This window comes from Anopheles bellator, chromosome 2, assembly GCF_943735745.2.
Source record: "Anopheles bellator chromosome 2, idAnoBellAS_SP24_06.2, whole genome shotgun sequence".
In the NCBI taxonomy this organism is placed as follows: Eukaryota; Metazoa; Arthropoda; class Insecta; order Diptera; family Culicidae; genus Anopheles; species Anopheles bellator.
In genome coordinates this window covers 28,031,558-28,051,572 of record NC_071286.1, presented here as the reverse complement: position 1 = coordinate 28,051,572, position 20,015 = coordinate 28,031,558, and the positions used below count along the sequence as shown (strand labels likewise).

Sequence of the window (20,015 nt, the reverse complement as noted above, 5' to 3'; positions counted from 1 at the left end):
GATGGTGTACCTCAGGATAAGTGGATGGTAATGGCTGATGGTGCCACTATAGATTCCTTATCTTTAGGTCGGCTTGGAAGGTCTGGTCGAAAGGCCTAGCGATGGTTGCATCATTAGTGTACGCCACTATCAAGCAACAAAAGTGTTGCTCTTGGCTAGTTTCTTCCTGAGTGTCCGGAACAGCCTTCTCCTACGGAATTGGGCCGTATCTCAGAACAATCTCCATGGCTGGCGTCATACAGTTTTGCTGTGATATTAGAACCAATTGGGCCGTGGCCAAATGAAACGTTCCCCTAGTAAATACAACATTCACTTCTATATCTATTTGTTGAAGCAAAATGGTACGCGTATCCTTTTGCGAAAGGCACAAGAGGTATGATTAAACAACGGATGATTGGGTCTTACAGCTAACGCCTAAAGCTAAACACCAGCGCCACCTACTCGTCCTCCTCCTCGTTCGCTTCCTCTTCCGGCTCCTCCCCGGCCTCCTCGCCCTCGCCCTCCTCCGCCGGTGGCGGCGGTTCCTCGACCACCGGTTCCGGCTCGGGCGTGGGCGGTTTCGGCAGGACGCGGGGCGCCTCGTTCTCGACCACCACGTCATCCATGCGCTTCTTGCGGGCGGGCGCGGTCAGGAGGTCGCCGCGCAGCGGGATCGACACCTGGCGCGTCATCTCGACCGTCTTGACGTCGTTCGTCGCGATCAACGTATACTTGCCGCTGTCGCGAAGCTGCGGATCGTTGATGATCAACTGCACCGTCGTGATCTTGGTCCCGTTCTCGTAGTAGTGCTGGTTGAAGATCTCGTACTTGTCGGTGCTGTGCGGGATCGGGATGCCGTCGTACATCCAGCGGAACGTCGGCACCGGGTTACCGCGGATCCGGATCTCCAGGTGTAGATCGTTCGTCGTCGGGTGGTACAGTTCTGCAAACAAACATTGAGGTTAGAACCACCGTGCGGATGGAAAATCGCTCGCCGATCGGGCTTACCTCGCATCGGCGTGATGAAGGTGGGCGGCACCAGCTCGACCTCGTCCTTTTTCTCCAGCTCGAACACGGTGATGCGACACGAGTCGGTCGCCGTCCCGTTGGCCGTCTTGGCGACGCACTTGTACACGCCCGAGTCCTCCAGCGTCAGCTCGACCAGATCGAGAGTGCAGTGGCCGAAGCGCGTCACGTCGCTGCGGCACCGCCGGCCCATCTCGAGCGGCACGTCGTCCTTCAGCCACGTCACCTCGATCTTCTTCGCGTCGGAGCAGCAGCAGTTGAGCGTCAGGTTCTTGCCCTTCCGGATGGTGCCGCTCCGCAGGTGCGAGATGAACTCGACCTCCACCGGTTTCTGCCAGTGCCGGATCCGGGGTACCTCCGGCGGTGCCAGGCTCTGCCCGCTCGAGATCAGCTGACTCAGCTTCACCTTCGGTTTGTCCCCTTCCGCCGCCACCGGTGCTGGCGGGGGCACCGCCACCTTCTTCGGTGCTTCCACGACGGCCGGTGCCGGTGCGGCAGCCTCCGGCTGCTTCGGCAGCTTACGGCGCAACTTCCTGATCTTCGGGCCCCGCTTCGGAGGTGGCGGAGGACCCTCCTCTTCCTCCTCCTCTTCTTCTTCCTCCTCTTCCTCAGGCTCCTCCTTCGGTGGTTCCGGTTTCGGTGGCTCCAGCTTCTTCAAAAAGTCCGGCGTTGGCGACTTCTTCACTTCGGGTTCCGCTGGCGGTGGAGGAGTTGCCGGCGGCGGTGGCTCGGGTGCGGCCACTTCCACCACCTCCTCTTCCGGTTCGGAGACGTACTCCTCGTACTCGCTCTCGGCGTCCGTGTCCGTCTCCCACTCCCAGAAGCGCTCGGGCGTCTGGCCCTTGAGGTAGTATGAGCCGTCCTCGAGGAACACGACCTCCCGGTGCTGGCGCGGTTCCTCCACCTTCGGTTCCTCTTGCAGCGGCCGGCGCTTGTCCGCGTGGTGCATGTGGTACATCGGCATGGCGGCCGCCTTACCCTCGAACCGCAGCGTGTACTTGAGGTCCTCGGTGCCGAAGTCGTTGATCGCGCGGATCATGTACCGCCCATTGTCCCGGATCTGCGGGTTGTGGATGCACAGCTTGTGGATGCCGTACGGTTCGCGGATCTGGATGAACTTCTCGTTGTTCGGGATGATGATCCCGTCCAAATACCACTCGACCCGGATCTGACCCGTGCCCTTGATCTGGGTCTCCAGCACCAGATCGTCCACGCGCAGATCGTAGTGCTGCAGCATGCAACGCACGAACCGAGGCGGCTCACCATCGGCCACAGGGATGCGCACCGGCGCCTTCAGGACCTGCAGCCGGCAGGTTCCGCTAATCACGGCGCCCGCCTTGTCCTTCACCACCACCTTGTACTCGCCGGCGTCCGCCTGCGACACGCTGGAGAACTGCACCGTCCCGGTGCCCTCCTTCGCGTCCGACAGGTTCTTGATCTGCTTCGTGAACTCCATCGGCTCGTCGTTCCGGTACCACTTGAAGTCCGCCTTCGAGCCGAGCACGGTGCAGAACAGGCGCACCGGCTTCCCCTCGACGATGTTGATGTCGTGCAGGGTGCTTCCGAACCGGAGCACCGCCCGGGCGTCCACCCGCTTCGCGTCCTCCGTGTTCAGCTCGGGGAACAACCGCAGGTAGCGCTCCTTGCGCTGCTTCTCCTTTTCCTCCTCCGTCAGCTCACCTTCCGCCGGTGCCGGAGCGTCGGTCGCGGGTACCTCCTGGGCCGACGCTGGTGGCGCCACTACTTCCTTCGCCGGCTCTGCCACGGCCACCTGCTCCTCGACGACCGGCTGCTTGACGCGCTTCTTGCGCAGCTTCTTGATCTTCGGTCCACGCTTGGGCGGTGGCGTTGGAGCATCCTCTTCCTCCTCTTCCTCATCGTCCTCGTCCTCCTCGTCTTCCTCTTCCTCCTTGGGCGGTTCCGGTTTCGGTGCCTCAAGCTTCTTCAAAAAGTCCGGCGTAGGTGACCTCTCCGGTTCCGCCGGAGCGCCCGGCGGGGGTTCGGGGACCACCTCGACTTCCTCGACCACCACTTCCGCTGGCTCCGGTTCCGGTTCCGAGACGTACTCCTCGTACTCGCTCGGGGCACTCGTGTCCGTTTCATACTCCCACAGGTACTCCGGCGTCTGGCCGCGGATGTAGTACGAACCGTCCTCGAGGAACACGAACTCGCGGTGGGGCCGCGGAGCGGGCTCCTCCTTCGGTGGCTCCTCGTAAACGCCGTGCTTCATCACGTTCGGATCGTGGTAGGCGATGCCGAACACGTGGCTCTCGGCGGCCTTCCGCTCCGTGATGCGCCGGACCGCGTGCCGCATGACGTCACGCCCGACCACATTGGTCGCCTCGCACGCGTACTGACCCTCGTCCTTGGCTTGCGGGTCGTGGATGGTGAGCTTGAACACACCGCCCGGTTCGCGCATCGGGAAGAACTTCTCACCCGTCGGGTCCTGCAGATCAATACCGTCCCGGAGCCACTTGACCACCGGCATCGGGTTGCCCCGCACGATCGCCTCCAGCACCAGGTCGTTCGTCTGGATGTCGTAGTGCTCTGGAAAGGGACACAACACTGATTAGGAACCGAACCGAACGGAACTCTAACGCGGACGCTACCTTTCACGTTGCGCACGAAGCTCGGAGCGACCTGCTGCTTCTCGGGCACCGGGAAGACGAGCACCTTGCACGAGGTCTCCACCTCACCCGCCTGGTTACCGGCGACGCACTTGTACGTGCCGGAGTCGCCGAGCTCGGCCGAGATGATGTGCACCGCGCCGACGCCCAGCTTGGTGTCGTTCTTCACGTTCTTGCTCCAGACGAGCGGGATGTTGTTCTTGAACCACTTGATCGACGGCTGCGGCCCGACGCACGAGCAGACCAGCTTCAGGTGCGAGCCCTCGGCCACCGTCTGGTTCTTGAGGTTCGCCTCGAAGTACAGCTTCTGCTTCACCTCCAGCACCCGCGGCTTGCTGACGGTCTCCTCCGCGATCGGGCCCGGGATGCGGCCCTTCAGCAGACCCTGTAGGTTCTTGCGCCACTGTTTCGGTTCCTTCTTCTTTTTGGCAGCCGCCTTCGCTTCGGCTTCGGCCTCGGCCGCCTGCTCCTCGGTTAGCTCCGGTTCAGCTTCAGCCGCCGCCGGGGGTTGGCCTTCGACCGTGGTCGCTTCGATCGCTTGCAGTGCCTCGACTACGGCACTGATGTCCTGCGGTTCGGCTCCGGCTCCCTGGCCCGGTGCGACGGACGGGGCCCGTGACACCGAGCGGGACCGCGTCCCGTACACGAATCCGTCACCCTCCTCCGACCTAGTGACCGGCTTGTCGGCGTGGTAGATACCGTGCGTCAGCTGGCTCTGGTAGAACTCACGGCCCTTGAACGTGACCGCGTGCTTCAGCTTCTCCTCGCCGGCCCGGTTCTTGGCCGTAACGACCCATCGGCCACCGTCCAACTTCTCCGGATTGTGAATGCTGGGTGTGGAGAAAGGGAAACCAAGAGGGACAGTTGAGTTATAGGGTTGTCGGGACGTCAGACCAGGAATAACCACCAAGTAAGGACGTAACTAACTGGGGATCGCTCAAGAAACTTGTGGAACTAGACTGGGTCTCTAGGTTTAACAGTGTTTGGGTCCATCTAGTGTTTGGATTTAAAACTTTGACGTTTCACTTGACTTTTAAAACGTCAAACTTCATTCGGGAAATTGTAAACATTTAGTAAAAATATTGACATTTACTAAATGAGACGCTAAAATCTTGTAGAGAATTGACGAAATATTAAAAACTTATTTCCAAAGTGGTGAGTCTTCAATTCAAACGGTACGAAATTTGAAAAGCGCATTTCCACCTCGGTGATGAAGTTCCATTTCTAGCCGCCGTTGGCATACACTACCGATAATGGTTGGCTGATTCGGTTTATCACTAAAGAAGGCTGTGGAAGATGGGGTCCCTTCGGAACTCACCTCAATCGGTGCACGCCATCGCCTTCGCGTGAAATGATGACCCGATCGGTTTCGTTCGTAAACAGAACGCCATCCCGCTCCCAAGTGAGCTCCGGCACCGGCACACCGCGCACGTGCACCTCCAGGATCAGATCGTCCACCACCGTATCGTAGTAGTCTGCAGAGAGAAATGGGGATTGGGGTCACATTGCCCGACTAGCGCGACGACGGCCGAACCTACCGATGACCCGGGTGAACGTTGGCACCGTTTCGATGTCGCGCTCGATCGCGAAAATGTTGACCGTGCAGGAGCACTCGATCTCGCCGAAGCTGTTCTTCACCACCGCCGTGTACTCGCCCGAGTCGTCGACCGTGGTCGGCGTGATCCGGACGCACCCGAACTCGGCCTTGGTCGCGTTGATGACGGTCCTGCTCCAGACGATCGGTTTCCCGTTCTTGAACCACTTGTACGTTGGTTGCGGCCCCGTCACACTGCACGTCAACTTCACCGTCTTGCCGGTCGGCGTCGTCAGGTTCTTGAGCTTCGTCTCCCACATCAGCCGGTTCTTCGAGTCGCGGATCACGAACGGCTCCACCGGCCCATCTTCGAACCGCTTTCTGCCCATCCCCTTGAACGCTGGTTTCGCTGGCTTCGGTGCTGAACTGGCGGCCGCTGGCTCGGTGACTTCCGCTCCGGTGCTGCCTTCCTGCGCCACAGGAACTGCGTCCGCCTGGTTCGGTTCGCCTGCGTCGCCGGTCGGCTCACTGGTTGGGGCCGCTTGCTCCTGTGTTGCGCTTGGTTGAGGCTGGGGCGCAGGTTGTGCCGCTGGTGCTTCCGCGGGTTGGGCCGGGGCGGGTGCCGGTTCCACTGTCAGGTTCCAACTGGCGGCTTCCTTCTCCTCGAGCCGCCTTTTAAAGTAGTCCGCGTGCTCGATGTGCTGCACGTGGATGAGCTTCTCCTTCGCGGTGAAGCTCACCTCGTGGCCAATCTTGGCCGTGCCGGCCGAGTTCACCGCCTCGCACTCGTACAGCCCGCAGTCGGCCGGGGCCGGCTTGTGGATGCACAGCTGGTACACGCCGTTCGGTTCCCGGTTGATGAGCAGCTTCTCGCCGAGCACGACGTCCTCGCCGTCCTTGCGCCACTTGATCGTCGGCTTCGGCACGCCGTGCACGTTCACCTCGAGCACCAGATCGTCCGCCCGGATGTCGTAGAACTCTGCGGACAGCGGGGCACATTAGGGGAATCCTTGTTCGTGGGCCGTGTTACGACTTACCTTTGACCGCCCGGGTGAAGGTGGCGGGCGTCTCCTCGTCCGACGGCAGCGTGATCACCTTCAGCACGCACGTCGTCCGGATCTCGTTGAACCCGTTCTTGGCCGTACAGGTGTACTCGCCCGCATCCTTGCGCGTCACCCCGTTGATCACGATCTGCCCGATCGCGCCGCTGTTCTGCAGCTTGATGTGATCGCCGAAGTCAATCGCACGCCCATTGCGCTGCCACTTGAACATCGGCAGCGGCCCGTTCGCCGAGCAGGTCATCTTCACGAGCGCCCCCTTCTGCGTGGTGACGTTGTGCAGCTGACCGGCCCAGGTCAGCTTGTTCTTCGAGTCGCGGATCACGAACGACTCCGACTCGTACGGTTGCGCCTCCTCGGCGGCGGCCGCTCGCGTCCGGCCGCCTCCGCCGCCGGCCAGCCGCTCCTGGGCCTCGCGCTTGATGCGGGCCTCGTCCTGCCGGCGCTCCTCCGCCTCCTCCTCCGTCAGCTGCTTCCGGTCGGCGTTCATGATGCCCGGCAGCCGCATGTACGGCACCTTGTCGTGGAAGTCGACCTGGTGCGTGATCTGGCTCCGGCCCGCCTCGTTCTCGGCGATGCACGTGTAGCGCCCGCTGTCCTCGGGCGTCGGGTCGTAGATGTTCAGCTGGAAGATCTCCTCGCCCTCGTACGTCGCCCCGATCCGCTTGTCCAGCTGGATCGGCTCGCCGTTCTTCAGCCACGTCACCGTCGGGATGGACCACTCCTGCTGGAACATGATCTGGCACTCGACGATCAGATCGTTCAGCGCGTGATGGTAGTAATCTAGGAAGGGAGCACCGAACGACACCCGTTAGTCCACAGTCGCAGGTGAAGGGCAGACGTGAGCGCCGGTGACTTACCTCTGACCTTGACGAAGAACGGCAGCTTGCAGGCGGGCTTGATCGCGTCGTACACGTGGACCCGGGCGACGGACGGGATCTCGCCGCCCCGGTTCTTCGCCTGGATCCGGTACTCGCCGGCGTCCGAGTGTTTGACGTTCTTGATCGTGAGCGTGTACAGGCCGTCGGCCGCGCTCAGCGTGAGCCGGCCGGCCGACCGTTCGATCTGCTTCTCGTTCTTGAACCAGCGCACCGTCAGCTCCTGGCCCTCGACCGTGCACTGGAGCTTCACCGTCGAGCCGGTCGGCACGCTGCGGTCGGTCAGCTTGGTCAGGTAGAGGGGCGGCCGCGACGCCTTCCGCAGCCGCTGGAACTCGACGTCCTTCTCGCGCTCGGTCGGTTCCGGCGTTCGCTCCGGGCGCGCCTCGAACTTGAGCAGCTCGATCTCGTCCTCATCCTCGTGGAAGACGCGCCACGCGCTGGGATCGACTTCATCGACCGACATGTCGCTGTATGATAGTTCCGTTGACGATTCCTCCGACTCACTGTACGACTCCTCCGACACGGACTCTTGGTCCGAGTCTTTTAAGTCAGAACCCGCGCCATCTTCGGCCGCATCAGCGGCGGCATCGGGGACGGTCTCGCCCGTGGTTTCGGGCTCGATCGTGTCCTCCTCCTGCGCCTGCGCCTCCTCCACCCCGCCCAGATCGGGTTCCTGCGGAGCACCTTCAGCGCCCACGGTCACCTCGCCCTCGGGGTTCGCGATTTCGCGGCTATCTTCCCGAGCGTCAGACGAAGTTTTTTTTTGTCCTCGTCGGCCGCCCGCTCCTCCTCCTCCTGCTGCTGCTGCTCCTGCTCCTGCTGCTCCTGCTCCGGTAGCTCCTCGATCGCCATCGGGTGCACCACCAGCTCGGGCTGATCCTCCACCTCCTCGACGATCGTCACGACGAGCGGCGCGGTCGAGATGTCCTCGCAGGACGCCTCGTCGATGACGCAGCCGGACGAGAAGAAGAGCGAAATGTACTCGTCCACGTTCGTGACGCCGCCGGACACGTCCATCACGAGCGCCTTGTCGATGATGGCCTTACACGACGCGACCTGGCGCGTCCGATTGTCGCCGATCTCGAACGGTGACTTCTCGCGCACGAACATCATCTCCTTGCGCAGCGGATCGTCGAGCCGGAGGCGCGCGATCGACACGGAGCGCGAGCGCCGATCGCGGGACGCTTCCCGCGAGAACGCGCTGCCCTCCCGATCCCGATCGGCTGGTTCCTGCTCCGTCACGATCACCTGCGGGATCTCGTCGCCGCCCTCCTTGCGCACCATCTCCTGGCGGTGGACTTCTGCGGCCGGCGGTTCTTCGTTAGCGGCTGCTGCAGGCGATCCTTCACACGGCTTCTCGAGCGAGAGAGACACAGAGAGAGAAAGAGGCAGAGAGAGAGAGAGGCAGAGAGAGAGATCGAAAAACAGGGCGTTTGGCGAAAGGACGAGCTGTGCACTTCAAGGCCCAACAGTAGCGGTGGCCCAACTAGTGTTCGATGGCCGTGTGCCGCGGGAATTTAAATAAACCGAAGGCGAAGTTCACTGTCAATGGCGTCGGCGATGAGCACTTTCTAATTTTATCAGCCAACAAGCCCCGAAGGTCCGCCGCTCGGATCGCACCGGTTTGGCACCGGACACCGCGATTGGGCCGCGATTGATTTCGCCAATCGATTGCGGTGCGTACGGGGATTTCGGTGGCGAAACGGGGCTAATTTTAGCGCGGCTGGCCACTGCATATGACACAAAATGCGACCCAAGAATGCAACTTATTTGCACCCGGCTGAGTCCGCGCGCGAGTTCCGCGTTGTTGTACGCATCGCGCGGCAGCCTTCTTCCTGTGGCCGGGTCGTCTTTGAGTGGAATGCGCCCCCGGAGGCGATAATGAATTCGCAAACAACTCGCTCCGGACAGTCGGGAAGGTCAGGGTCGGGATCCGAAGGAACCGGCAACGGGTCACGGCTGGAACGGGTGTTCGGGGAAAACCTTCCGGAGACCTTTCGGAGAAAGTTTCTTGCCGGGGCCGGGCTTGCCCATCCGGTTTTCGGTGACCTGTCGCGTGGTGAAGCCATGCATTAAGCGGCGGCAGCGACGGGCCAGGTGCTGTGAAGCGGTCCCACCCTGCCGTGGCATTCGTCACGATCGAACGAGTTGATGGGTTGATGGTGGGCACTAATTGCCGGATTTATTGTATCACAATTTCATTAAGTTGTCTTTTTAAAGCGGAAAATCCTCGATGGAACAAGACGTCGTCACGTCACGGTTGGACAGAGCAGTTCCGGAAATCAATGTTGGTTCTTATTTTCTGGTAACTCTCTTTTAATAAAAAAATAAACTGCTTTATGTGCAGTGTCACCACGAAAAAGTTTTCTATTTTTATATGATAACATATGGGCTAAAAAGTCCCGAGCCCACATTGTTCCAAATTGGCCATGTTCATCGACGGAATCTCCATTAAGATCCACACAATCGTTCAGTTTTAGCGATAAACTCTTCCTCCGAGCGAAATTTATTACCGATGAACATTTATTTCTTTACCATATGCGATCGTTTCTCTGGCCTTCAAACCTTTTCGTTTTCTTTCGGTCTTCAAACACGCCATTAACGGTACTTAATATTCACTATTGATGCTATTTTCCTTCTCAAGATAGTCGACGAAGCTTACACCTCGTGCTTCCGCGGCCATAACCATTCCAGCCGATTGTGGTGCTTTCGGGCGCTTCGAACGAGGATCGCCAGTTGTTCTTCATTGAAAGGACGATCGTTTCGATTGCGGAGTGAAGTGATGGATCCGCATTTCATCTATTGGCACATGTCAACGCCAAAATTCCGGTTTGCTGCCCAGGTTCATCAACACCACTTTCATCAACACCACACCACCCAGGTTCATCAAGTTCATTTTTGACCAACAGTGCTCGGCAGCCCCTTCGAGCCATACTACTTTTCAAGGAATCGCTTCGCTTGAATGTTATTTTTTTCCGCCAAGCTTGCTTACATTAACACGTGAAATTGTGTTTGATCTTTTGTTTTGAAAACAACAAAAATAGTGTCACTTTAAGCACCATAACTCGTAAACTTATAGGTAGAATAATTAAAATTTAGCTTCTCTTGGTATTTCAATAATTAGATTTTAACTTATTTTATCTTTAGGTTTCCTATCGGCCCCAAACAGCCTCCCGAAAACTGACAAGGACACCGGTAACTTTTTCCTATTCCTGGTCACTTCAAAGATCATATTTCGGTTTGCTTAGAGAAGAAGTGCGCAAATCGAAAGACGTGCTATGGTCGGTAACTTGGTAGGATCCATCGTTGGCCCAAGTCGACTTCCTCTAAGGGGCCTCTACTTTAAAGGGGTAGTGAATAAATTTTTAATCTTCAATATTTTTCGATTGATCGTTTCAAAAGAAGAGTATAACGCAATTCATCTGACTCTCCACTGAACATTTCGTCAGCGTTTTATTCGTACACATAAATGAGGTGTGCACACAATTTGCTTACAACTACGCCACGTTAGGGCCTCGGTGTGAGGTGAAAGGTTGCCTGGGCCGCACCGCCGGATTGCGCGCTGTTTTCCCTTCGATCGCGTTACATAAGATCCTCGTCTGCAAGAAGTGCATCCTGCGTAGCGTAGCGGCTGCACGGCATCACCTTGATCTTTAAAAATAAAGCCTGCGCTTGCGATCAGCCGCAGGTAAACAGCAGAAAATGGCGATTGGCGCACTTGCGGCGGTAAATAATTATGGTTCGCTCGGTTTGCTTTTCCGCCCGTCCGTTGGCGTGTGTGGCCCACCTTATGCAATCTGCAGCATTTGAGAGCGTGACGCACACGCATCGTGGCGATCGATCGTGAAGCGATCTAGTCACTTTGCTTCGTCGAAGAGCCCCTTCGACGAGGGTGACAGTTTAAGAAGAGGACACTTTGCGGGCCTTTCGCTTCATCGGTGAGCTTTCACTTTTGCTCCCCCGTCGGATAACCCGATCGAAGGGCAGCGATTGGCAATTGGCGGTTGCTCCTTGTCGAGCGCACCGATCGGATGTCAAGGCATCCGGCGTGTTGGCTGGCAAATTCCGCAAACACACCTCGTGGGCCTCGAGATCGCGAGTTTGCAGACCCAGAAGCGTAGTCCGTACTTGGCAGTTGGAATCGACAGTCTGATCGACAGCTGACCGAGTGAACTATTTCTCCCGCTGGCTGGTCCGGTCCGGTCCGGGCTTGAACCGGTCGGCCTTGTGCGCTGGCCGCGCACGGTCGGCAACGTCGGCACGTGGGAAATGTAGTTTTTCCTTTTAATTGGCGGCGTCTGATCGACACTCAATTATGCGATCGTTGAACCGCAATTAGAAGATTGCATAAAGATTGTTGGTTTTCGGCGTAAATTAAGGGAAATTTCGTGGCACTGCAACAATGGAGCCCCCGGGGGGTTAACGGTAATCATATTTTAACCACCACCAAACCAGTGACACTGGAATTCATTAACTAAAAGCTACTAGCGTTTCGTGGTGGTGATTGCGTTGCGATTGGCTTTCAATGGTTAATGCTTTCACCCGGACCGACCGTTGTGTCACAAAAGACGAAGCCACGATCAATTGAAGCCTTTCATCTTCGCTTTTCCGCAGGAGACAGTTTTCGATTAGCAGAGATGGCAGGAGTGCACTTTGTAGCAGCTCATTTCGACCGATTCGATCTGATCGAACGGAGCCACGTGGAGCTATGCATTTCCTTCTGCACGTCGCCATCCCAGCGGTCGTTCCGAGGCGCTCCGAAGGCTGCCCGGTGCCGCTCGTTGAGATTGGCTCAATGTTGCCGCGCCAGTCGGTGGCGGTTGCGGTGTAGATCCTATTGGAGCCCCAGCGCATTATCGATGTCATTTAAATAGAAGCCTCTCGTACGCGCGGCGTGGCGTTGCATAACGGCACGAGTGGGATGGCGTGTTGCATTTTTTCACTTTTCACCAGGTTACTGGCGATCATGCGCGGCAACGCGGAAGCTGAGGGGAAAACGTAGTATCCACGGCGTCGACCGGCGGTTGTGGAATCGAACATTGCCGAGCTTCGGAAGCCTCGAAGCTGTAGCTGAACACATTAATGGGCAGCCATATTGTTAGTAGCCGCGGTCTATCTAGGGTGATTGATGGGCCAAATTTGAGTACATCCATCATTTGGGGATAAACATGAATGATCATCATCAGTGGCGTTGACAATGATCGCCATTAGGGTGCCGGATCATCAGTATTAGATGTCTCTATTTATTAGTAACGCCTTGCAGTGGTCTCCGAAACACGTTCGGTCCGTTTGAAGGCCACTCCGTTCACATTCACGTTTACCAATGAAACACATTAACTGAAGAAATTCTGGGAAAAACACACATTTTGGGTCGACGACCGACCATTATGTTGTACGATCGCATCGGAATCCAACTCCTCAACCAGCAGCAGGAGCGGTTGCTCTGGGACAAGTTTGTAAAATTTGAATATGCATCGAGTATGCGATCACCGATCGGATACTCTGCGACAAAAAGGGAGACCGACAGCCAGACCATAGTCGGGTGTGTCTGTAACGTACCTTTCTAAGCTCAGCGCCACAGGAATTCGATCGCCACAGGAATTCGATCGCCACAGCGGCAAAAAGCACGAAAGCCAAAACAAAAATCTCGTTTTTAATCGCGGTACGTGTCCGGGAATTGATCGCTTTCAATTTTTAATCCACCGTCTGTCCAGGGCACTGAAATGTAGCCGTCAGCGACCGTTGCCGGGGTTGCCAACATTCGAAATTATGTTTCGAAATCATTTGCATATTCGAGACACCTGCCACCAACAGGCTCCACAGTAAATTCTCGCCACCTCGCTCGATCGTAGGCCCGACAGCACGAACCGACCGCAATCAGCTGGTAAGGATCTTCGACGAGTTAGTACCCCGAAATTATGCAATAAACACCCAATTGAAGCCTGCCCCCGGCTGCTGCTAGATTTGCTACTAAGAGAGCCCAAACGCGATCGGTGTTGTTGGCTGGTGAAGAATGCCACAAACGGGTTTCGGCGAGTGGCTGTGGTGGGGAAGCGATTCGTCAGATGCACCTCGCCGAAGAAGAAACCAAACTGGTTTTACGGGCCCTGTAGACCCAGCGTTATCAATACTTTTTAAGTAAAGATGCATCCGGCTGGACCATTAGCCCCAACCCACGGTTAATGGACACCAATGACCGATAAATTCTAAAGCCAGAAAGCCTGATGCGTTATTCATGCTGGTGGCGAAATGGCCAACCGCTGGAACCGCTGGAAGACCCCGATACCGATCGAGCACTGATCGGATCAATTGCATCACCTGCGCCGAGAGTGATCTCCGAAACCTACCGAAAGACGACGCGGCGACCGGAGGCCCCCGGGAGTGGCGGAATGTGTGCCACGTCCACAAAAAAAAACGCGCCGCAAACGATGATGATGATGGTGATTTTCAGGGCCAAAACTGCCCCGAAACTCTCGACTCACTCATTAAGATCGGAGAGGCACACTTCACAGAGAAAAATGCGTCGGCCACCCCACCCGGTGGGGTCCACTTCTTCTCTGCACTGGAGCAATAGGTTATGTAAAAAAAAGCGTTCATTTTTTGGGGGGGGGCGCAAACCAACACAAGGAAAAATATAAGCCGCACCGTGGCGACGCCATCCGGAGGCTGCAATAAATGTCTGCGGCGCTTTTATGGCCTCGGCTACGGTTTCATCGCGCCAACCCCGGAACACGGAACACCCGATGGCTATGGCTTCCCGGACGAACGGCCATCCGGGTCCTGTGGCCTGGGTCTGGAGTTCCTGCGTGGGCCCTAAACAGCTGTTGCTGCCCGTGACTTTCACTCGGGAAGCGTGTGGATGCGCCACCGCAGAACACAAAGACGCACGCGGCCGGGGCCGGGGGGTTGGGACCTCTCGGGAGGTAGTATCCCCGCCCGCGCGCGCACACGGAGAACCTTCCGCGCCCCGTGCGCCAGCAGCGTGATCGTGATCGTGGGGGTTGCGCTCTGCGCTCTAGTCGCTCGCTCCTAACCTAGAGCTGCGTCACCGTCCGGCCCAACGGTCAGTCTGCGTTTGGAGCTCTGCGAAACCGGAGCACTTCGGGTCGGTGGTGCGTGGCCGGACATTAGTCAGCGTGTGTTCCGCGGTTCAGTGCGTCGTGACGTGGTGCTCGAACTCGTAACCAGTTCGCCGAGGAGAAGAGCAGCAGCAGGCAAAATGAAAGGTAACGTGTCCGATCCAGCTGTCCAGCCCGATCCCTAGTGACACAGTGGGGTGCTGGAGCTACACCGGCTCGCGCGCGCCTGGCAAAAACAGCCTTGTGACCTCCTCTAAATCGCGCCGTGGATAAACAACTTTTCAATGTCCGGCGCGGTATAGGGATTACGCTGAAGCAACGCGCGGGTAAACAAGTTTTCAGCCCGTTCGACCCCCGTCAGCCCGTTCGCTATTAATCACGAGGCCTCGCGCGAATGGTGTTTGTTGCGGACCGGAGACCGTTAGTGTCGATTTTGCATGGAGCGGAAATTCTGGAAAATTCTTACACCGCCAGTCGGTGTAACCTTCGCCACCCTTCGGACATCAGTTTTTGGAGTGGCGTTGCGTGTGCCGCGCGTGGCCGATTACAAGCGAGTCGGTTGCGCACTCAAAGTAACCTTCCGAACGCACCGAAAAACGGTAACGCCGTGCGAAAGCCGTGCCTAACCTTCCCACACCCCGGGAAGCCTGCATTTTCGCCCGGCCAGGCTGGGAAGGTGCACGCGGTTGGTTCGTGAAGGTCGGTTCTCGGCCGGTGCATTTCACGGTGCAGAAGACATTGTCGGTGCTGGCTGCGGAAGGCCATACGGTGAACTCGAAAACATGCGTGACCATTACGAGGCACTTTCGAACGAGCCGCCGAGGATGATGCCGAAGGATCCACAAGGGGGCTGTGACCCCCGTGTATTTGTTTATGCGTCTGTATGTGTCTGTGCGTTGTGGGGTTTTAGTTTATGCAACACACGAGCGGCTGGCGCGTTGCGTGACCACGTGTAGGGATTTCCACATGCATTAAACATTGTCATTACGGCTTCCGTCCCGTGCGAGCGAATTACAGAACTATGGAGCGGCGAAAATGGAGCGGCCAAGTGACGCCAAATTCGACGCTGTACTAAATTGTGTGAACAACAACATTGAAAATCCGACGCTCGCTCGGTCTTGTGTAATACTATTTCTAGTCTGGCGTTTACTTCGCGCTCGCGCCATTTTTGGGTCATTTTTCACCCTGACTTCGGGTGTGTTATGGGGTTTTAAAATAAATTCGAGCTTATGCGCCTGCCACAGCTCCACCACTGATTTACAGTTTCCTCCGCCGCGGTAACGCTAATCACTACCGGAGCTTTCACTTTGTCGAATAAACCGCCGAAATTGAATTTCGATCAAGGAACCGGAAGCTTCAGTGTCACTGCCATCATTTAACGACCTCGATTCACCTCTTTGCAGACGATAAAACGATGAAAACGCCCGTGCAGCAATGGTACGCGGGGAAAACGATTTTCGTCACCGGAGGGTCCGGTTTCATGGGCAAGGTAACCGCCACTCATCGAAGCCCCTCAAACGAAGGACATTTAAAAAAGGCATCCCCCCTCCGACACCGAGCTATCCTTTTCATGGTAGGTGTTGCTGGAAAAGCTGCTCTACTCGTGCTCGGACCTCAAACGGATCTACGTGTTGATGCGCCCGAAGCGTGGCAAGACGCCACAGACCCGTATCGATGATTGGCTCAAGTTGGCGGTAAGTTGGGCGTGTCTGTTTGGTACCCCAAACGTGTGCCGCTTTTTGCCGGTTTTGCCCCAAAAATAAGTCGCAAGTGAGAAAGGCGTACAGGCCACGCAAAAAGCTGCGCATTGTTCAATTCCTGACGTCAATATCGCCGCTTGAGTGATCGCCCCCCCCCTGGGGAATGATCCCAGCGGAGCCTGAAGGGCGAACCGATCATTATGTAAGCCGAACCCGAAGAGGCTCCCAAAGGCGGGCTCTATTGCGCGTCTGTTGCCTCCACTCATCCTTGCGCCATTACGATCCAATTGCGCCTGCAAACCGAGTAATCTCGTCTTGCGGCGTAATTAAACAGAGGCAGATCAATCAGCTTCCATCGTGGGGTGCCGCTTATTTTTCGGGCTCAATCGGTGCGGTCCGTTCGCCAGCAATCAAGATCTGAGTTGAAAACGATGGATGGATCGGTTCGTAGGTTTTCAAACGGATCAAGGAGGAGAAACTGGATGTGTATAAGAAGCTGGTGCCGATACCGGGCGACGTAACGAGCGACCAGCTCGGCATCAGCCCGGACCACGAACAGCTGCTGGTGGACGAGGTGGAAGTGGTGTTCCACTGTGCGGCCACACTGAAGCTGGAGGCAAAGCTGAAGGATGCGATTGAGATGAACACGGTCGGAACGCGCCGCATACTTGACCTCTGCCAGCGAATGCAGCGCCTCCAAGCACTGCTCCATCTGTCGACCGCCTTCTGTTACTGCGATAAGGTAAGCGGGCAAACGAAGCGAAGTCAAAGTTTCAACATTTCCCCGCAATGGAAACCCTCTTTGCGCGTCCACCCCGCCAGGAAGTGCTCACCGAGAAGGTGCACGACTTTCATCACAATCCGTACGATCTGATGCGTACCGTCGAGTGGATGGATGAGAAGGCGCTGGACACGATCACGCCGAGCCTGCTCCCGCCTCATCCGAACACATACACCTACTCGAAGCGGTTGGCCGAGATGCTGGTGCGCGACGCCTATCCCAACCTGCGCGTTTGCATCGTGCGTCCCAGCATCGGTAAGTGGGCCAGCGGGAGAACTTTCCCAAACAGCCAAAGTAACAGGATAAGATCGCCTCGATTGCGCCTACAATTATGCAACCTGCAGCCGTCAGCGTTTCTCTCTTAGAAGCGCCTGAATGTATGCTAGGCGTCCTGTTGAAACTTTATTTACCATCTAGTTCAATCACGTGGCCTTCCTCTGTCTCTTCTCTCAAAGTGTGCCCTGCCAACGCTGAGCCCGTCGAAGGATGGGTCGACAGTTTGAATGGCCCCGTCGGTATTATGGTGGCGGGCGGCAAGGGTATCATACGATCGATGCTGTGCAATGGTGAATACAATGCGGAGGTCATCCCGGTCGATTTGGCCATCAACGGGCTCATCACGATCGCCTACACGATGGGACAAATGGCCCAGATGTACGTATGAGGGTGAAGCAGGGAGGCAAACCAACTGATTGCGTGCTTTCGTCGTCCTGACCCCTTCGCAGGCCATCCGAAATCCCGGTGTACAACATCACGTGCCGTGAAACGAAACGGACCACCTGGAAGGAGGTGCTGGACCTGGGCAAAGCGACCGCCTACGAGTACCCGTTCGAAGCCGGCGTCTGGTATCCGGACGGGGACATTACTCTGAACAAAACCTACCACACCATATGCGTCATGCTGTTCCACTGGTTGCCCGCTTACCTGATCGATTTCCTTATGATGTGCTTTGGCCAGAAGCGATTGTAAGTAGCTAGCTCGGTGGCTTCCCTTGGGCTTCATTAATAGCCGCAAAACACTCCGCAGCATGTGCCGGATCCAGAATATGGTTACGGAAGGATTGAGCCTGCTGCAGTTCTTCACCACCCGGCAGTGGGACTTTAAATCGGTGCACTATCAAGCGATCGCCCAGAACCTGTCGGCGGAGGATAACGTCATCTTCACGATGGACACCGATGCGATCGACACGAAGGACTACCTCCGGCGGATCATTCTAGGCGGGCGGCAGTTCTGCATGAGGGAACCACTGTCCACGCTACCGAAGGCCCGCATCCAGCTGAAGATGCTGTACGTGCTGGACAAGGTGGCCAAAGCGTTCATGCTGTACTTCCTGGCGTGGCTGTTCCTGTCCGTCACCGGGCTGAAGGCGCCAGTCTACGAGATGCTCGGATGGGCTTAGGAGTTTGCACGCACCTTAATCCCTTCTTCGACGATATTGCTCCTCTGCTGGGAACGGGGTACCCTTATGGTTCAGTTTGACACGCTCAGTCGTCGCTGGTGTGTTTCGTGTTTTGTTTTTATTTGTTTTCCTTTCCAAGATTACATGACAATAAACGAGATAAACTTAAATGTAAGCCGAATCGTGAGATTTAAGCCTGTAAATGCAACCGGTGATACGCGGTTTGAGCCGCACCCGGTCACGCTCACCCATTGCATGTCGCTGTGTTAATGCTGCGCCGGCCTGAAGGTCACTTTTATTACTAACTTTTATTGATCCAGTTCAAATGGGTCCCGCGTTCCTGTGGCCCCCAAAATCGAAGGCAAAACCTTACGCAAAAGTGATACGCAACGCGAGTGCTGTATGTGTGCATTTGTGTGTCTGTGTGAAGTTAAGCTATTCTGTGGCGGAGGTTCAGTTTTGATTTTATTCGTTTGTTGTTTTATTTTTACATATGGAACAACGGCAGTTGATGCTTAATGAAAACCAACAAAAATAAAGTAAAGAACAAGGAAGGCCGGGTCCCTCGCGTCCCTCAGGGTTGCGGGAGCTCGGCCGAGAAAACCGATCAATGACGGCGCACGGTGGTCAATATGCGAGAGGAAACGAAACGCAAAGAATTACGAACGGTCATCGAGGAGGCTCATAGTCGCACGATCGTTCGGTGGCAACGTCGCAGAAGTAACAAAACCAAAAAGCTTGCCATACGGGGAGAACGTCTGAGAGCGAGCGTCGGATAACGGAAAGGCGCTCGGAGGATCCGCCGCGACTGCGGCCCTAGCTCGCATTGTTGCTGAGCGAAGTGTATCGGTTACCGACACTAACCTGGCCGGAGGCTGACTTTTCGACCGTTTTTACCCGCACACCATGCTTGACGTCCTCGAACGTAGGATCCTTCTTGACCGGCTTCAGCTGTTCCGGTTTATCCATGCCGAGCGTCGGGAAGTATTCCTCGTTCTTCAGATCCGGAGCACCTTTCTTTTGTTTCGCCCGCTGGTGGTTGCGATTACGTGAATGGGGGAAAAAGAGAAAACCTTCGTTTACAAACAGTCCCCGTCGTGGCGAATAGTGGCACTTACGAGACTTTTCAGCGCTGGACTAATGTAGACATTGCTAGTAGGCGCCGCAGCCGGTTCTTCTGCCGACGGTATTGCGGCTCGGGCTGCTGCAGTTGCGTCCAATTTGTTCCACGGTTTACTAGGATCCCGTTCGCCGCCTTCGTCGCCATCCCCGTCAAAGTTCCCGTCACCGGAGTCACCCTGTTGGTTTGGATCGTGGATCTGGTTGCCCTCGTCGTCTATCGTTAACTGTGCGAGTTTTAGTCCGGTGTAATCTTTCTTCTGTTCCTCAAACTCTTTCCATTCGTCTTCCGCATGCTGATTGATCGTAGTAACCATGCGGGAACGGCACGAAAATGTAACAAGCAAAAAACTCAAATTTAGCACAACAACCACCGAAACCACCGACTATGGGACTATGGTCCGGCTGGCGGCTTCAAACGCTGGCAACGATTCCAAGTACAAGGCCGCCACATACCTGTTCCGAAGCCGCCTTGTTGTCGGTCGGTTCGGATTTCTTCATTTTGCTCTCCACGGCCCGCTTCGACGTGTCATCTAGCTGCTTGGCAATCTCCTCGGCGGTGACGAACTTTTTCGCCTTGCCTTTCTTTTTGTCCTTTTTGGCGAAGAAATCATCCAGATCGGCCATGGTCGAACGGCGGGCGGACTGCGGCAACTCGCACAAGCAATGGGCACAAATATGTTCCTCGTGGGTCCTTTCTCTGGAACGTTACACACTGAACCTGCGGGGCGATGACATATGGAACCCTTTTTCACTGCCGACAACGGCCGTCGGCTGCTGCTGCTTCGTCTTCTTCTTCTTCCTCGGGCAGCGACAGCTCGTCTGACAGTTT

The 20,015-nt window shown here is 56.5% G+C and overlaps 3 protein-coding genes across 4 annotated transcripts; 1 reads left to right on the top strand and 2 right to left on the bottom strand.

Annotated features, from left to right (window-relative positions):
• Positions 1-301: 301 nt before the first annotated feature.
• Positions 302-8,389, bottom strand: LOC131207299 (muscle M-line assembly protein unc-89-like). Its single transcript, XM_058199910.1, has 8 exons — positions 7,920-8,389; positions 7,085-7,836; positions 6,204-7,007; positions 5,171-6,145; positions 4,951-5,107; positions 3,615-4,462; positions 988-3,552; positions 302-922 (listed from the first exon to the last, which is right to left on the bottom strand). The coding sequence occupies exons 1-8, from the start codon at positions 8,387-8,389 to the stop codon at positions 438-440; spliced, it is 7,056 nt and encodes a 2,351-aa protein (XP_058055893.1). The 3' UTR covers positions 302-437.
• A 5,836-nt stretch (positions 8,390-14,225) lies between these two features.
• On the top strand, positions 14,226-18,233 carry LOC131211386 (putative fatty acyl-CoA reductase CG5065). 2 transcript variants are annotated; one of them, XM_058204822.1, is made up of 8 exons: positions 14,226-14,331; positions 15,588-15,673; positions 15,762-15,878; positions 16,336-16,626; positions 16,707-16,920; positions 17,121-17,319; positions 17,391-17,630; positions 17,692-18,233. In XM_058204822.1, exons 1-8 carry the CDS (start codon positions 14,325-14,327, stop codon positions 18,062-18,064), a joined length of 1,527 nt encoding a protein of 508 aa, XP_058060805.1. In that variant the 5' UTR covers positions 14,226-14,324; the 3' UTR covers positions 18,065-18,233. The 2 variants fall into 2 exon arrangements, with proteins under 2 accessions (XP_058060805.1, XP_058060806.1); XM_058204823.1 differs by lacking the exon at positions 14,226-14,331 and adding an exon at positions 14,458-14,510.
• LOC131211387 (protein CDV3 homolog) lies at positions 18,153-19,973 on the bottom strand. Its single transcript, XM_058204824.1, has 3 exons — positions 19,640-19,973; positions 19,183-19,479; positions 18,153-19,096 (listed from the first exon to the last, which is right to left on the bottom strand). The coding sequence occupies exons 1-3, from the start codon at positions 19,808-19,810 to the stop codon at positions 18,881-18,883; spliced, it is 684 nt and encodes a 227-aa protein (XP_058060807.1). The 5' UTR covers positions 19,811-19,973; the 3' UTR covers positions 18,153-18,880.
• Positions 19,974-20,015: the final 42 nt, after the last annotated feature.

Coding starts and splice junctions, on each gene's coding strand:
- LOC131207299 (XM_058199910.1), bottom strand. CDS start 8,389: ATGGTGCGCAAGGAGGGCGGCGACGAGATCCCGCAGGTGATCGTGACG. Junction 7,837..7,919: donor CCGGAGCAGGAGCAGCAGGA/GCAGGAGCAGCA, acceptor TCGGGAAGATAG/CCGCGAAATCGCGAACCCCG. Junction 6,146..6,203: donor CTTCACCCGGGCGGTCAAAG/GTAAGTCGTAAC, acceptor CGCTGTCCGCAG/AGTTCTACGACATCCGGGCG.
- LOC131211386 (XM_058204822.1), top strand. Junction 15,674..15,761: donor GGTCCGGTTTCATGGGCAAG/GTAACCGCCACT, acceptor TTTTCATGGTAG/GTGTTGCTGGAAAAGCTGCT. Junction 16,921..17,120: donor CATCGTGCGTCCCAGCATCG/GTAAGTGGGCCA, acceptor CTTCTCTCAAAG/TGTGCCCTGCCAACGCTGAG.
- LOC131211387 (XM_058204824.1), bottom strand. CDS start 19,810: ATGGCCGATCTGGATGATTTCTTCGCCAAAAAGGACAAAAAGAAAGGC. Junction 19,480..19,639: donor ACAAGGCGGCTTCGGAACAG/GTATGTGGCGGC, acceptor ACGATCAATCAG/CATGCGGAAGACGAATGGAA. Junction 19,097..19,182: donor GTCCAGCGCTGAAAAGTCTC/GTAAGTGCCACT, acceptor CGCAACCACCAG/CGGGCGAAACAAAAGAAAGG.